The sequence below is a fragment of the Stenella coeruleoalba genome (genome assembly GCF_951394435.1).
Source record: "Stenella coeruleoalba genome assembly, chromosome: 10".
NCBI lineage: Eukaryota > Metazoa > Chordata > Mammalia > Artiodactyla > Delphinidae > Stenella > Stenella coeruleoalba.
Window position 1 is genome coordinate 53,732,880 of NC_137156.1, and position 18,858 is coordinate 53,751,737.

The window sequence follows — 18,858 nt, forward strand, 5'->3', positions numbered from 1 at the left end:
GTCCTCGGCACACACTACCACAGGGAACTCAATAATAGCACTCTCCAACACTTCTAGTCTGAGATATTTTACTTAGAGAAAGGTAGTATTATTGCTAGTACACAGGGAATTCAGTGTAACCAAGGCCTGTCTCACCGAAGTCATATGGTTGTGGCCATTGGTAAACTCGTGCAGTTACCCTGTAGGTATAACATGGTCTATAGCAGTTCTATTAAGTATTACTGCATGGGGCAACAGAAACAAAGCTAAGGACTACTGCTGAGGATAACATGTATGATTAGAAAGGAAAACACCTAGAATCAATTCAAAGAATCCACTGCCTCCTTTAATATCTTTTTTGATTATTTATCTTTAATTACTATGGTACTCTGAAGCCCATAAATAAATATCTAAGTATGTGAGAGAGTCTGGAAAGTATATCTATGTATGTATGTATCTATCTATCTATCTGCCACGCTGTGTGGCTTGTGGGAGTTTTAGTTCCCTGACAGGGGATTGAACCCAGGCCCTCGGCAGTGAGAGCATGGAGTCCTGACCACTGGCCCGCCAGGGAATTCCCTGTCTACAAATTTTAAAGGTAAGAGGAAGAGAGGTTAATGACAGAGTGTTGAAAAACATTCTTTAAGTTATTATTATCAAATGGTAAATTTGGTAGTTGGTTATTAAACCCAGTATTATATTATTTTTATAACTGTCCCCTAAAATTGTTCCTCTAATAGGTTGAGGCAGACCACTTCAAGTCCACAGATTTTAAAGTTGTTTATTTATGTTTAAAGATGTTCTATGAGAGTAAGAAAAAATCTTGTTTAGATCCTTGCTATTCAAAGTCTGGTCCATAGACAAAAAGCATTGACATCACCCAGGAGTATGTAAAAAATGCAAAATCTCAGGTCCCATCCCAGATTTACTGAATCAGCTTCTGCATTTTAACATGATCTTCAGGTGATTCATATACACTTTAAAGTTTGAGTATAGTAAATTAAAGTAAAGGGAAAAGAAGCAACAAACCTCATTTGAGGTGAAGGATTTATCACAAATTTAAAGAGAAGTTTAAATAGGTAATTATTCCTACAAGAATTGTTTTTTAAAATCAAATCATATCTGCTTTTACTTCGAAAACATGTAAGTCACTGAACTTTTATTTAGTACAGTACTCACAAGACCCTGTGAGTGCTTCCTTGAATTTTGTGCCCTAGGTGCCTCCCAGTCCCAGTTCTGTACCAGAGAGCTGCAAAGGCAAACAGCAATCATTGTGGGGTTAAGGTCCTAAAGAGATAGGAATTACAGGGAGGTAAACTGACATTCTGTGAGCTGCTCTTCCCTGGGGAAATCTTCAGATAGTTGTGGCCACTGCTAGGTATCTTAGCAGTCTCATAGGGCTACAGAAACAGAAAATAGGGGTAAGCCAAGGAAGCAAGGGTTTGAGGTAGCCAACATAATGATGAGTGGAGTTACAGAGAAGTGAGTCAGATACTAGATAATTTTGCCCCCTTGAGGGATTTGCTGAAATCTTAAACCGTGCAAGAGGTGAGGAAAGAAAGCAGTGGAGTTTTTACCAGTTACACTGCTGTGTAAGAGTTCTGAAGATGAGTTCTGAATCTCCGTTACAGTTCTTCCACTACAGTGCCCTAGAAATGGGCTATTTACTATATTGACTATCTTCCAGGTATTAAGAAAAGTATACAAATTAATGCTTTCCAATCTTTTTCACAGACACGAACATATTCAAACAAAATTTGAATCCCTATACTCTTTACCTAACGAGAAGTTATACAAGTATGTAATCCAACCCCTGAGAAAACAGGCCAAAGAAAATAAGCACAATCAGTCATCATCTTTCAAAAAGGCTTCAAGTGAAAGCAATCAGATATTCAACCATCCAACATAAGGAACTTTGTGGAGCTGGAGAGACAAAGAAATCAGTAATTATCATTTATATGACCTTACTTGAGACTTTCTTGTGAGCTAGATGAGGACCTGTCTGATTGTGGAAGAGATGCTACACTGCCAGAACTCTTTAAGTAAGTTTGAAGACTCTTCTGATAAGATGGCTCAAGGGAATTATACAGTGTTTCAGCTTCACCAGGAAAGTGGTTTCTAAGACCCATGTAAGTCCTGTAAAACAAATGAACAAACAACAAAAAGTAATAACTTTGCATTATTAGACATTAACCGTAAAATGTGTACGTTCAAGAAGAACAAAGGTTTTTAAGCCCATAGGTTTTTTTTTTTAGTTTTTAAATTTATTTTTGGCTGCGTTGGGTCTTCGTTGCTGCACGCAGGCTTTCTCTAGTTGTGGCAAGCGGGAGCTACTCTTCGTTGCGGTGCACAGGCTTCTCCTCGCAGTGGCTTCTCTTGTTGCAGAGCGTGGGCTCTAGGCGCGTGGGCGTCAGTAGTTGTGGCTTGTGGGCTCTAGAGCTCAGGCTCAGTAGTTGTGGCACACGGGCTTAGTTGCTCCTCAGCAATGTGGGATCTTCCTGGACCAGGGATCGAACCTGTGTCCCCTGCGTTGGCAGGTGGATTCTTAACCACTGTGCCACCAAGGAAGTCCCCCATAGGTTTTTAATACACCCACAATGTGCCAAGTAGAATACTTTCTATATTTAACAAGTTTTGGTAGAAAGACGGCAAGCTTTTGAGAAAAGGAGATCTCAGTTCAAAAGCTGGCTGTAATCCTTAGGGTCTGTGTGGCCTTGGGTAAACTCCCAAATCTCCAAAAGTCAGTTGCCAACATAAGGAGACAGCACCTTTGTGGGATCATTTTAAGGATTAGAAAATAACATATACCTACTGCCCTAAACAGTATCAGGTACATGTTAAATGTTCAATAAATTAGTTATTTTTATTCACAGCAAAAGTGAGTATGTTATGATGGAACGGGAATACTGTTGAATGTACAAATGACAATGCTAAGTGAACTGTTAAGACACCCAGTACAGATTTAATGGAGACAAATCAACCTCCATTTTACTAAAGAGCTAATCAAATAGAATACTTGGGACATTTGAATGATATTTTCATTCTCCCAATATAATTCCTGTCAAAGAAAAGACCAAAGTATGTTTAAACTGTCAAAAACTACATTATAGACTTACTTTCTTGCCTCCACTCTGGCCTCTGCATCAGCATCATGAATTCCCTTCTTAATAGTTTCAACCAAGACGGCTGCATGTCTATAAAATAAAACACCTTTAGATTCATGTGTAAAACTATGTATTTCACCATAAATGATACTGCCTATACATTATGCATCAATCACAAAGGGGCAAGGGAGATAAAAAGATAATTAGTACACAATAATAAATCTAAGATTGCAAGATTTCCTAATAACCCATCCCATGCATTTCATTCATGTATCGTTTCCTTCTGACAAGTCAAACATTATAAACCTGGACATAATTATTTTCAGATGGAGTCCAGACATATAGCACTCAAATCTCAAATTTTTTATGAATTAAAAAAAACCTTTTGTGTGGTTCCTCACTAATCTACCAATGTATAAAATTATTTGCTAATAGTACGATCAGTTATAATCTAACCAAACTGAATAGCAGCTGCCACAAAGGAACTTAAAGAAAATTTGGAATTATGTCATGCCTGCAGTAAACAAATTCTATTTTTTAGAAATGGGTTATGAATGGATTTAATGATTTCCATGAGAATGGAAAATCAGCAACGTGTTCAACATAAATGCATGTATATCCCAAGCTTCAAACTTGAAATTAATGAGAAATACAGCCATGCAAATAGCCAGTGACCAACATTTTCCTCTTGTTCACCTCAGAGCTTCATTAGATGCTGCCCAGTGTATACTTGACCAATGACAACTGACAACTGGTGTGGAAAAACTTTCCAACAAATCTCTCTCACCTTTTTTTTTAATGGCCGCGCAGCAAGGCTTGCAGGATCTTAGTTCCCTGACCAGGGATCGAACCCGGGCACTGGCAGTGAAAGCGCCAAGTCCTAACCACTGGACCACCAGAAAATTCCTCTTTCACGTTTTTAATCTCTTTCCTCTGAAAGGAAGTGCCTTTCTTCTATCTTAAATAATTCATTACTTGGTTAACTGCACCTCAGGAAACCTATCTCATGTGACTAGAAATACATTTTAAAATATTTGCCTAATTTAACCTGGAATACCTTATATAACCCATTTACTAAGAGACCCTCACTCACCCACAAAGAAGAAAATCATAGCTGTAATGAATAAGAGAAGCACCACAGCTTTAAGGGAAAATCAGTGCTAATAACTGTTAAAGCAAAATGAGAAATAATGCAAAACCAGTCACATCAATTTCTAAAGAACCGGTGACAATGGGGAGGGGAGGGTGGTGGGACAGGAATAGTCAATGCATACCTTTCCAATGAATGAGTCTGCCACTCCTGCAACAACAAATCTAAAAATTCAAATGAACGCCTGAAAAATAAAAGTTAATTATAACTAAATGTCATAACATTATATTAAGTTATATTAATTTATAACTAAATGTTAACACTTTCTTCTATAATATTCCACTTTGCCCCCTAAATTAAAGCATAAGACATGTTTTTAGATATCTTTACTGTCAAATAATTAATTAATTTAAAAAATAAATTTCTTTTTTATTTAGCTTTGGCTGCATTGGGTCTTCGTTGCTGGGTGCGGTCTTTCTCTAGTTGTGGCAAGTGGGGGCTACTCTTCGTTGCAGTGCACGGGCTTCTCATTGCAGTGTCTTCTCTTGTTGCGGAGCACAGGCTCTAGGCACGCAGGCTTCCAGAGCTGTGGCTCACGGGCTCAGTAGTTGTGGCTCACGGGTTCTAGAGTGCAGGTTCAGTAGTTGTGGTGCACGGGCTTAGTTGCTCCGTGGCATGTGGGATCTTCCCGGACCAGGGCTCAAACCCGTGTCCCCTGCATTGGCAGGCAGATTCTTAACCACTGTGCCACCAGGGAAGTCCCACTTAACTTATTTAAGGCTCCAACTATTCCTATGCTTAATAGTTCAAAAAGACCTTAAGGGTTCCCCATAATTTTAACTTAAAATGTTTGTCAAATATACAATTTAACTTAATTTAAAAGATATTTACCGAACACCTACTGCGTACTATAAACTGAAGACATACAATGGTGACCAAGAAAGCTAGGATGGATCTTCCATTTCTACATTTGTTCCCTTAAATATATATGCAAATGATTCTTAATCAAGTATTTGGTGTTTTCTCCTTAGCCTTCTGGTTCTTAACTTCTTCAACTGTCTCGTTCTTGAGCTTTTGTTCTTTCTTGGCATCTGATGACACAGCTCTGCCCTGTTTTTCTTCCTTTATTAACACTTTCCCTCCACCTACCCTTACATAGGTGCCCACCTGGTTGGTGCTGATCTCAGCCCACTTCCCTTTTATTGTCTTTTCTTGGGCAGTATCACCTGTACCCTTAGCTCTATCAGCTGTACTTCTCACACCTAGTCCTTTATCTCCAGCACTGGTTCTTCAATTCAGCCATTAAGTCAGAGTGTCAACCAGCTCACAGACATCTCTACACAGGCAGTGAGTGTCAACTCAAACACTACATACTGATACAGAACAACAAATTTAATTCTTACCCTCTCAATTCTACTCTTCGAGCCCATATGATACAGATTAGAAAAAAGAGAAACATGGAGGTTAAATTAATTTGCCCAAAGGATAGAGCACGGCCTTAAACCCTGGCATTCTGACTCTAGAGATCACAGTCTGAAGCACTTGACATCACCTTCCTCATCCATATCCAATTATCAAGACTCATTTCTATATCTGAAATCTCCTGAATTTATTGAATAAAACCTCCTTCAATCAATTATCATAAATACAGCTCTAGTTCGGACCCTGCCTCTCTTACATGAGCTGTAAGAAGTCCTACTTAATTAAACCAATGCTTCTCATTGTCCCTTTTTTTTTTTTTTTTTTTTGCGGTACGCGGGCCTCTCACTTTGTGGCCTCTCCCGTTGCAGAGTACAGGCTCCAGACGCTCAGGCTCAGCGGCCATGGCTCACGGTCCTAGCCGCTCGGCGGCATGTGGGATCTTCCCGGACCGGGGCACGAACCCGTGTCCCCCGCATCGGCAGGCGGGCTCTCAACCACTGCGCCACCAGGGAAGCCCTCATTGTCCCTTTTTAATTGCTGTTCATAGCTGAAATAAAAACTAGGATGGATGACATTACCTCCTCACCAAAAACTGCTAATGGAACAATATCAAAATTTCTCTTCCTGACATTCAAAGCCTTCTATACTTTGACTTCAACCTATCCCCTTCTTCCCCTCAGTCAGTCTCTTTTCCTACTGAATCCTCCCATTTATCATGTGTTCTGGCCTCAGTGGTCTGTCCAATGGCTCTGCAGCACAAAGCATAGCTTTCCATCTCTGTGTACATTATACCCCACTCTCTTCCCTTACAGGTATTGAATTGCTCCCCATTTTCAAGGTAATTTTCTGATGCATTTCCTGACTTCCTCTTCTCTGTCACATTCCTATTTCTCCAATTACCATTTTCTTCAGTGTAAGACAGAGACTGGTAAACCTTTTCTGTAAAGGGCCAGATAGTAAATATTTTAGGCAGTAAATATTTTAAACTTTGAGAAGCACATACATAGTCTCTATTTTATATATTTTTCTTTACCCCTTTTTAACTACCCTTCAAAAACGTAAAAAACAGTCTTAGCTTGTGGGCCATAGAAAACTAGACTGTTGGACAGATTCGACCAGTGGGCTGTTGTTTGCCGACCCCTGACATAAGAGAGAGGTAATTAAACAACTGTCCCAAAACTCCGAATCACTTACAGGTAATAATGATGTCTTATTTTTCCTAACATTCAAAGTACTTAAATAAACATATTTATCAAACAAAAAAGGGGAAAGAGTTCTTTACAATTTTCTTAAATATCCAATGCACAAATCTTGTTTTTGCTGTCTTTATTATTTGTGGAGATAGTGATGATATTAAAGATTGTAGAAACCATAAGGAGAGAGAGAGATACTGACAGACTGATGTGTTATGGCTGCATACTCTGTGCCAAACACTATGTTCAATTCTACCATTGTGTTTCTCATTTAACCCTCACAACTCCATGGGGTCCACATTATTAGCCCCACTAATATACGAAAACACTGAGGTTCAGGGCAGTTAAAATAACTGCCTGCAGTAGGACAATCAGTCACAGTTGTAGGACTCTAGGTAAGGGCTGACTCTAGACTCCATACTCTCTGAATACCAAACAACTAGTGGCCCAAATAAACCAAACCTTAATAGGATAAAACTGAGAAGTGTGCATAGCCATAATAAGCACTTCGTTCCTTTTTCCCTTATATAACACAAAAATTATGTTAAATTTATGTTAAATGATTAAAAAATTTTAATAAGGTTTCTAGAAGGCAAGAAATTGATGACAACTAATTTTTGCACCCAACTAAGAACTAAACATAATGCAATATCCAACATAAAGCTATAGTAAGTTTTTTCAAAACTTACCTCCTTACAGGAACTGATTTTGATGTGCAATTGCTTGTTATTAAAGGTATAAGTCTGGGTACATGAGTATGCTGAAAAAGATATTTTAGAAGAGGTTGAAAAATACTGTGTACTTTACATAATCTCTTCTTCTATTTGCCTTGCATTCAAGTATTTAGCTGTATTAGAACAGAACAAAAATACCATAAAATCAGATTTTGAAAGAAATTAAGACCAGTCAAAAAGTTTCCCCAAATTAAAGTAATAGTAATGATATAGTTTCACAAGGGCAGATGTGATTGTAATATTAAATAATAAAGACAAGTTAACTGTATAAATACAGATAACTGTTAGGATAGTGTACTTTGAGGGGATGGAGCACTAAGAGGGACCAGGCATGTACTGGTCTTATTTTCTGACGTACTGCTACTGCTGGAGAAGACAGTAACTGCTATGTCATCAAAGCAGGTTATCAGAGTGAATAACTCTGTGAATGTACATAACTACTGTGAATGTACTTTGAAATGGTGATTTTAATTGAACTTTCATCCTGGCTGAACCACAGCTCTCTAGAATTCAGGTAAGGGTCAGTATATACAATCTTCTGGTTTCTATTAGTAATTCTTATGTTCTTCTTTAGTGAAGCAAACACTGAAAAGTTCATAATTGACACAAGAATAAAATAGTAACTTAAGCATACGTATTTGATGTTTTAAATCTCCTATTTTTCTTCTGAGCTAATGGTACAGGTTGGGTTCTCTAGGAGGCAGGCTCTGAGATGGAGTTTAGCATTCAGGATATTAAGAAGTGCTCTTGGGATCAACACCAGTGGAAGTGAGGAGAAGAAAGCAGGAGTGAGCAGAAGAAGAAATCAATCTGTGATATGGCCCAAGGACATCTTTGCCCAAAGCTGAAGCTTTGGGAAGCTCTGGAGCTAAAATGGTCCTTCAGAGTAGTCTCAAATTGGTCTAAGATAGCCACAGCACTATACTTCCACATCAATCAGTTATTAGATATGGGCCATAACCAGGAAGAGGCAAGACCTTGGGAAAAGCAGCTCTCTGCAAGCTGAGGCAATCCTTGAAGAGGCTGGCAGCTGAAGACTGTCTGCCCACATTGCTTCCAGTCCTGGGGAAACAAGTCTTTCAGTGAAGGAGAACGTGAATGGCACATCAGTGTGTGCCACAACTAACTCAACCAAAATTAGAGGGAAAACTTTTTTCAGTTCCTACAGAGGGAAACCACCCACAGACCTGAAGTTGTTCAAATGAGGATAATGCAACACAGTGCTGACCTGAATATTATTCAACTGTTACATTCAGCGTGGAAGGGCTCTGTGGACCCGGCTCCCTTAGAGCATCCAGAAGAACCCATCCTCAAACATTACTGTGGTGTTAAAGCCCAAGGAGACTCCCTAGCCACAACATACTACATAGGAGGTCTCACCTACCTTCTTCCTCCTCTCTCATAACCTCCTCAAAACCCTACTGCTGACTGATTAACCCACATCCAACACAGTGGCAGCGATGGGGCAAAAGACTAACCTAACTATTGCTACACCATATTCGGGGGAGCTATACCAAAGGAAAATAAAAAGTGACCCTCACAATGGGTCTTACAGATGACACATTGTCTTACAGATGACACACAGATGACACCCTTACAGATGACACATTCAATCAAACACCAAGTCAGAACCTGGGAAACAAAATATAGAAAACAGGAAATAATGTAAAAAAACAACAACATAACACCCGATTTGTATTTTCAGTGAGATCATAAGATAGTAAGTAGAATTTAAAGGAATTTTTCCTGAGAACATATACAGCTGTAAGACAGAAAACAAAAAAATATTTAGGAAATGATAAATGACAAACAGAAGCAATAAATAAATGATCCATGAAAACTAACATAAATTTAAGGAAACTTCATTTTAGTCAGAAATCTGGCTCCACTATGTAAAGAAAGCACTAATGAAAGATGATCTACTCCAAGGCCTGCCGTGAGGGAACTCCTGACACAGAGACTCTTCTATAAAGCCTCCTAAGGTGGTGTTTTGTTTTAAATTAAAAAATCAAATGATATCTAACTTATTATAGAAACAATAAAAAGTTAAGAAAACAATTGAGTGAAAAGGACATAATTCTGAGGGAAAAGAAATGTGAACCTAAAGTCCAATTTTTGAGTTCTTGTAAAAGGGCAAAGAAAAGCATTTTGAAATATGCAAAGATAAATATATATGAAAATTGAGAACACACTAAAATCAAACAAAAATTTTAAATGGGAAGAGTTTCCTAATAAAGATTGGGCAGGAATAAAGGCAGCAAAAAAAAAAAAAAAAGCAATTAATTTCAATTGCTGAAAATGAAAATGTCTTTGGCTCAATTTAATTTAATGGTTAGGGGGAAAAAATGACATGAATAAGATAAAATATATACTTTTTAAAAGGCTGGAGAAGTAAAACAGAGGTTTTATTCCTGACACTGACAATGAGTAAGAAACTTCTAAGAAAATAATGAAACAGGTAAGGAGCAAATACAATGAACATAAAACAGAAAAGACAGGAAAGAAAAAATACTATTTCAAGATGGTAGTAGTCAAAAACTTTCACCCATAAAGTACATGAAGCAAGAATTGTTAGGAAAATAAAGTTGATAAAAACTAGAATCAGAATTTGCCAGATAAAGCAGTTTTTTAAAAAAATGAGACCATGAAGAATTTGAATAATAAACAAACTAGATTTAGTAATGAATAAAGTACCCTATAAATGAATTTCATACTTTGCAAATACTAAAAGACTATCTAAATTTATGATGTATTAGGATACTAACAAAATTCAGGTTATTCAATGAAGAAGAAATTGTATGATCAGAATATCATGAGATTACAAGATGATAAGAACAACAAAAGAACCATCTAAAAATGCAAACAATATCCTTATGTAATTCAAAGAGAAAGTTGAAATGGAAATTACAAATGATTGAGAATTATAAAATAAAGAGAATGTGATAAATCTAAATCACTGGATGCTGCTAATGCCAAACTCAGAAGAAAACATTATAATAAGAAAGCGTTATAATATTAAACAACAAAAACTATGACAAATTACCTAAGGATATACCACAAAAATCTAGGGGAAAAAAAAGAGGTAAGCCACAGCAAGTCAAAGAAAGGAATTAAGAAACACAAATGTAGAAACTAAAGAACTAGAAAAAATTAAAGAATCCCATTGGTACCAATAAAACAAACTTGAAGCTTATAAAAAATCCATAACAATACCTCTAGCAAGTGTTTTTTTTTTAAAAGAACATATAATAATATAATAAGAAAAAAATGGCAATATAACCACAGTGGAAGAAACTTTTTTTAAAATTAACAGTATAAAACCTCATGCCAAAGAGTCTTAAAATCTATATGAAATAGATATTCTGAGAAAACACAAATAACCAAGAATACTTCAAAAAGAGATGCAAGAACGCCCAGTCTAAACCACTAGAAATGTTATCGGATAACTTTGAGTCAGCAAACCCTAATAACAAAATATGTTAAACAACAGAAAAATTACAGAAAATTCTACAAAAGACTCATATTAAGTAAATACCAAAATCTTAATTAGCCAACTGCATCTAGCAGCATCATATGGTACAATGATCAAGCAGAATTTAGCTCATGAATGTACAATGGATAAATGAAAAGAGACAACCATTTCTAAAGATATTAAAGGGATATATGACAAGATTCCACATCTATTGCTGACTAAAATTTAGCAAAATAGAAATAGGAGGAAATTCTCATAACCTAATGTAAAGTATCGAGAAAGTTATCCCAGACATCATATTTAAAGCACTCCCATTAAACACAGGGATAAAACAAAGATTTCAATAATTTCCACTATTTTTGAACACTGTTATGAAGGAGCCAGATTTAGTGAAGCTTACAAAAATATTGAAACAGAAAGAAATGAACATTTCCATAGATAGATTCATAGATTTCTTCATAGGCACTGGATTTAATTGCTGAAAAAAACCTTCTGGTACAGCAGTATTAGAAAAAAACATCACTTAACAGGAGAGGACAAACTGATCACAGAAACTGAAAAGGCATTTAAAAAACAGACCCATATATTTAGGGAAATTTACTACATGAAAACAGTGATATTTTAAGAAAAGACTGAACTGTAATTCACTACGTGCCACTGGGTCAAATGGCTTTGTATCTGGGGGAAAATGAAGTTAGATACCTGTATTTCACACAGAAATAAAACGGAGTTAGACCTAAACCTAAGAAACAAAATCATGAAAGTTTTAAACAATTGAATATTTTTATAATTGAGAAATGGGGAAGGTTGTTTTAACTATAACAAAAACCACAAAAGGAGCATTGTCTCAAAGCAAAAAAATTTCAAAGTTCTATATATAACAAACGATAACTTAAACGATATTTGAAGAATTGACAAACTGGTAGAAAATATTTACAACATAGAATTAATTTACAATCATCCTTCAGTGTCCACAGGGGTGGTTCCAAAATCTGTGGATGCTCAAGTCCCTTATATAAAATGGTGCAGTATTTGCATAAAACCTACACACATCCTCCTGTATACTTTAAGTCATCTCTAGATTACTTATTATAGTTAATACAATGTAAATGATAAGTAAATAGTTGTAATTACTGTAAATGTTCTATAAATAGATGCCAGCAGGAGGCAAATTCAAGTTTTGCTTTTTGGAACTCTCTGGGATTTTTTTCCCCCAAATATTTTTGATCTGAGGTTGGTTGAACCCACAGATGCAGAACCCATGGATAAGGAGGGCTGACTGTTCTTAAAACATATAAAAAAGGCCTTAGAAATAAGTGAGGAAAAAAATGCACAAAGTATAAACTGGCAATCCAAAGAAAAACTATTAAAGGAAAAAAAATACCTAATGTCTCTAATAATGCAAGAAATGCAGAGTAGAATATGAAATAATATTTCAATTATTAAATTTTTAAAACCTTTAAGATACTAATAATGCTCAATGTTGGTAAAGGGTGGAGAGAAAGAACTTCATAAACCTCAGGGAGAAGAATGGTGAGGACAATTTAATATTATGTTCTTTAATAGAGAACTGATTTAGACATTAAAAAGAATTATATGTATGGACAAGGGAAGCTGCCCAAGTACATGAAGTTTAAAAAGCAAGTGTAAAAAAACATTATTTTTACATATATGTAAAATATAAATGCTACATTTACAGTTTGTAGTAAATACAGTTTGTATAGGCAAGAACAGAAGTTTGGAAAAGTACATACTGAATGGCTAGTGTGGTTAGTTGCAGAAGAGCAGAATTCAAGAGTGGAAGATTTATTCTTTTTAACTCTGTTCTTTTGGGCACCTTCAAGATGTGGATGATGAGAAATATTAAGAATTTGTCTGTCATCTTTTACCACTGCCTGTAACTTTTTTATTGTTTTACATTTGCCTGCTACCACCTATAACATGGTTATACACACACACACACACACACACACACACTCACACATGTACATGCATATTATGTCTATTATATTCTGTATGCAAGCATGTTTACTTTGTAATCCTCTGTACTATTTAAATGTTCAATAATAACTGTGTATTACTTTTATTATCAGAAAAATAATTCAAATGTAATTTTCCTTTGGGGTTTAAAAAAATACTAATGATTTATTTAAGTACACTGAGAGAGAGACATACAGACAGAGAGGTGGACAAACACACAGAGAGAAAGATAGAAAAAAGAGAAGAAAAGAAAAGAAAAGAAAGGAAAAGAAAAGAACCTACCCGAATTATGAATCTGATTGCTGCACATCCAGAAGTTGCCATGACTTTTGCACTATTGGGGACGAGATTAAAAAGTGTAGGTACAATGGCTTCAGCGCCATGATCAAACTTGTTTCCCAAAACTGTTGAAAGATGGCTATAAAGGAAGACAGAAAAATGTTTTCTAAAAAAATAGTTTAACATTAAATATAGGTAGGACCATACAATTTTAAAATATTCTTTTACTGAATTAACAAAATTTTTATTTTAACCAGTTCCAATGGCAGAAAAACAAAAGAGAGAAAGGCAAGTGCAGATATTACCTATTTCCTTCTTTTCCCCGTCCTTTTACTGTCTAGTGCAAAGTTGAAATTTGGCATTTTAACCATCTCTTTGCAATGCAGAAGTCATCTGATCTCAGAATTTAACCATTAACATGACATGTAAAACACTCAGCTCTGACTGTCCTGAACTTTAGTCTTTAACCATCGGATATTTCCATTCTGATGCCCCAATATCAATCTTAAATTCAACATATTTTACAAATAAGTAAAATCTTTCCCAAATCAGTACTCCTCTATTTCTTTCTTTTTTTTCTTTTAATTTTATTTTTGGCTGTGTTGGGTCTTCATTGCGGCATGCGGGCTTTCTCTAGTTGTGGTGAGCAGGGACTACTCTTCATTGCATGTGTGGGCTTCTCATTGCGGTGGCTTCTTTTGTTGTGGAGCATGGGCTCTAAGCGCATGGGCTTCAGCAGTTGTAGCGTGCAGGCTCAGTAGTTGTGGCTCGCGGGCTCTAGAGCACAGGCTCAGTAGTTGTGGCTTAGCTGCTCTGTGGCATGTGGGATCTACCCGGACCAGTGATCAAACCCATGTCCCCTGCATTCGCAGGCGGATTTTTAACCACTGCGCCACTAGGGAAGTCCCAGTATTTCTCTATTTCTATTAATGAGAAATATTAATATTTTGGTCACAAATACTCCCTGACATCTTTGGTGTAGGATTTCAGAATTCTTGATTGAAAACAGAACTCTACCATACATTGATTAGTTGGGTGACTCTAAGGACATCTGTCTTCTCTTTCCAAATTTGTAGTTAAACAACTAATCCAGGCTAATTAATTTAATATGATTTTGGGTAAAACACTTAGGAAGAATGCTGTAATTACAGTTCTGACAATGTTTGTGGAATTATTTAATTTCTATATACTTATATCTTATTTAAAATACATGGTTGGGGTAGAGTTAGTTCCAGAATTTCAGGTTCCTGGTTCAAAGAGGTACTCAGACTCAGACTGACTTACTAGTGTTCAGTTATACCTTCAGTTTTCCCATGTGAAACTCAAATCAGAAGCAGAGAGGTGCCACCTGTGCCCAGATGTTGCTGTCTTCCTTTAAAGAGTTTAAGAGTTTTGTTCTGGTAGGCCAGTGATGTACTTTGGAATCAGCTTGATCCTTATAAGCTTACTGGGAGGGGTGGCCTGAGAATACTGCAGAGTACTCAGTCTCCAGAGTAGCCTGAACAGTCCTATTCCTATACAACAGCCTTTCTGGGGTCTCTACTGAATGCCCTGGGTGTTCAACAACGTTTCTCCAGTCTGGCTCATCAGAAATTGAACCTCTCCCGGCCCAGGTGAACTCTGGGAATTGCTGTTTATCTTATAGCTTCCAGTAGTTCTTTCCAGTCCTCAGGGAGTTGTACCTTTCACATGCACAGATTAGTATTCAACTAGACTCATGGGATCCCCTATGCAGATTTCTATAGCTCTTTTTCTGTATGTCTCTCCTCTCCAGTGTTCTGCACTGCAAATTTTAGCCACTTCAGCTTTCGGAACCTCCAATCTGCTTCTTCTTCAACTCAGTAAGACTCCCTTGCTCTGCCTGCATTCTCCCTTCCTCTCCACGGTCCAGAAAATGCATCCAGGTCAAAACTGTGCTGATCATACTGTTCAACTGACTTGTTTGTTTCAAGAATTACACTCCTGCTCTGCCTGCTGTCCATCATCTGTACACAGTTGTCTTAACATATTTTCTCCAGTTTTCTGCAAGGGGGCTAATCCTGTACCAGTTGTTGCATCATGGCAAGAAGCAGAATTCTCATCACGGACTATTTTTGAAGGTTACAATTTGTGGATTTTTGTTTTGTTTTTCTATCAAGAGATATTCAATTATTTTGGTATATTGACTTGTATCTAGCAATCTTGCTATATATTCCCTTAATTATAATAATTTATCTATCAATTCTTATCATTTTCTGCATGGATAGTTATATCATTTGTTATAAGGGCAGTTTTGTTCCTTTTCTTGCAATCCTCATAGTTTTTATTTCCTGAGGGGTTTTTTATTTGTTTGTTTATTCTGTTCTGACTAGGACATCTAGTACAATCCAGATTATGAATATTAATAGTAGGCATCTTTGTGTTCCCTCTCTTCAAAGGAATACAACAACATATACAACAAAGTATTCTGGTCGGGAGAAGTGGTAAAAGGAGTTTAAGTGTTCTACCATGCTTAAATTTTAGAAAACTATAAACATACAGAATAGGTTTAGACTTTGATAAGTTAATGATGCATGTTATAATTCCAAGACAACTGCTAAAATATCAGAAATAAAAAGCTTAATATCCAAATTAGCAAAGATAAAGTTACATATAGCCAGTTCTCAGACCCATTCACTTTATTCTTTTTTTTTTTGTTTTTTTTTTTGTTTTTTTTTTTTTGTGGTACACGGGCCTCTCACTGTTGTGGCCTCTCTCGTTGTGGAGCACAGGCTCCGGACGCGCAGGCTCAGCGGCCATGGCTCACGGGCCCAGCTGCTTCGTGGCATGTGGGATCTTCCCGGACCGGGGCACAAACCCATGTCCCCTGCATCGACAGGCGGACTCTCAACCACTGCGCCACCAGGGAAGCCCCACTTTATTCTTATACTCACAGAGTTAGTGACCAAAAATCCACCAGTAGATTTTAGACATATAAACATATTTTAAGGTTGGTATAAAGTGCTATTAAGAAAGATTTTTTTTTAAACCACACAAATTTAATCCTTATATATATGATTTTTGGAATATATATATGCTTTTTTGGGGTTATCCTGCTAATGCTTTACTGAATAATCACTAAATCAATGAGTACAAAATTCATTCATAAAAAATACTTATCACAAAAAAGAATATACTTACGCCACAGTAATGCAAGCTTCTCTAACCACCTGGGATCTAAGATCCTTAGCTGAAAGTTTAAGTGCTCCATCCAACAAGCGTAAATGTTGGAAAAAGCAATCATATTGTGCAGCTCCAGCAACAAGCAATGATCGAATTTTCTTAAGCTGAAATAAAGAGAATTTTCATTACTGACATTAAAAAGTGGCAGTGCAAAAAAAAAAACTACCTAAACTTCACTACTGGAACAAAATTAAAAATTTTTTCATTATATTTCATTATATATTCAGACATTTTAACAGCATTAAATGTATCTTTATTAAATAAACATGCAAACAAACAAAAAAGCTTTCTGGAAAAGAACATTATAGATTTAATTATATGCATAATAGACATGTAATGTATGAGTAGGTAAGTAAATTTTAAAGTTTTAAGGGAGTCTTTTCAAAATTGTCACAAAATACACATTAAAATAAAGTTTACCATTTTAACCATTTTAAAGTATACAACTCAGTGGCAATAAGTACATTCAAAATGTTGTGCAACCATCACCACTATCTACTAAGAAGCCTATTTTTAAAAGAACCAAATTTGTAAACTATATTCATCCATAAGCAAAAGTAAAAAATCAAAAGGATCAACCATTAAGTCATCACCATCTCCAATATTTTAACATTATCACACTTACTTTGTGACACAAATAGCTCTTTCTCCCTATTTCTAAACCTTTAAGAATAGGATTGCCAAATGTTTTCCATATAAACATCATACATACCTAATAAAATTAATCAGTCAATTGAGATACACTCAGGTACACATCTGTGCTCACACATACAAGCTAAAAGTTTACCTATCATACCCATTATTATGTATAATTTCATATTAAATTCTGTGGTTTTCTAAATTTTTAAAGATATCTTTAAAGTTAAAGATGAATTAAGGATGGAAAACATAAAAATAAAATACTGTGGATATTAGAAAAACATCTGAAAGAATAGTTATACAATCTTAGGGTATATAAGGTAGGCAAACTATCATAAGCAGAAGAGAAATCAGAAGGCATCTAAACAACTAAAAAAAATTACAATATGGTAGGAAAAAATTATCTGCAATATATAAGTACAATACACAAGGAATGACAGTAAAATAAGAAAAAGACAAATAACCAAATATTAAATTGGGCAAAATAAATATAAGAAAATGTGTTCAACCATACTAGTGATAAGCAAATGCGAATTACAACAAAGACACATCATTTGCCTTCATTAGATTGGCAAAAGTTAAAAAGACTCGATAGCACCCAGTAATAGCTCTTACTGTTAAGATCATGGATGCCTAATACCTTTGTTCAAAATATTTTGGCAATGTCTACTAAAATAAAATTGCATCTACTCTTTACCCACCAATCCACTTTTAAAAATTTAACCTACAAAAATAAAAACACCATTGTTATAAATATGTGCAAGGATGTTTATTGCAATATTGTTAAAACAGCACAAAATATAAAAACAAGTCCATCCAAGTTTCTAGAAACATACAGCCCACCAAAACTGAATCAAGAATAAATAGATAATTTGAACAGTCCAATTGCTAGGAGTGAAATAGAATCTGCAATAAAAAAAACTCCCTGCAAACAAAGTCCAGGACTGGATGGCTTCACTGGGGAGTTCTACCAAATGTACAAAAAAGAACTTATACCAATCCTTCTCAAACTCTTTCAAAAGACTGAAGAGGAAGGAATACTCCCAAAATCATTCTATGAAGCCACCATCGCCCTGATACCAAAATCAGACAAAGACGCTACCAAAAAAGAAAATTATAGGTCAATATCTTTCATGAATATAGATGCAAAAATCCTCAACAAATATTAGCAAACTGAATCCAACAACACATAAAAAGGATCATACACCATGGTCAGGTTGGATTCATCCCAGGGTCACAGGATGGTTCAACATACACAAGTCAATGTGGTCAAAAACCATATGATCATCTCAACAGATGCAGAAAAAACATTTAATAAAATTCAACATCCATTCATGATAAAAACTCTTATCAAACTGGGTATAAAAGGAACATATCTCAACATAGTAAAAGCTATTTTTGCCAAACCCACAGCCAATGGTTTATGCCAAACTCAAACCCAATACTCAATGGTGAAAAGCTGAAAGCCTTCCCACTAAAATCTGGAACAAGACAAGGATGGCCTCTCTACCACTTCTATTCAACTTAGAAGTCTTAGCCACAGAAATCAGACAAAAAAAGAAATTAAAGGTATCCAAACTGGAAGGGAAGAGGAAAATTGTCACTATATGCAGATGACATGATAATTCATATAGAAAACCCTAAAGACCCCACACAAAAACTATTAGAACTGATAAACGAATTCAGCAAGGTACCAGGATACAAAATTAGCATACAGAAATCTGTTGCATTTCTTTACATTAACAATAAACTATCAAAAAGAAAA

General features: G+C 35.9%; 1 protein-coding gene across 12 annotated transcripts in view; it reads right to left on the bottom strand.

The window, feature by feature from the left end:
- Nucleotides 1–18,858, bottom strand: part of CLASP2 (cytoplasmic linker associated protein 2) — a 178,333-nt gene that overhangs the window by 85,742 nt on the left and 73,733 nt on the right. For all 12 annotated transcript variants that reach the window (XM_079934507.1, XM_079934505.1, XM_079934502.1 and 9 more), the window contains 6 exons: nucleotides 16,413–16,558; nucleotides 13,257–13,392; nucleotides 7,478–7,548; nucleotides 4,358–4,417; nucleotides 3,096–3,173; nucleotides 1,948–2,115 (listed from right to left, as the gene is read on the bottom strand). In XM_079934507.1, coding sequence (XP_079790633.1) covers nucleotides 1,948–2,115; nucleotides 3,096–3,173; nucleotides 4,358–4,417; nucleotides 7,478–7,548; nucleotides 13,257–13,392; nucleotides 16,413–16,558 — 659 coding nt within the window. The remainder of the gene's footprint in view (nucleotides 1–1,947; nucleotides 2,116–3,095; nucleotides 3,174–4,357; nucleotides 4,418–7,477; nucleotides 7,549–13,256; nucleotides 13,393–16,412; nucleotides 16,559–18,858) is intronic.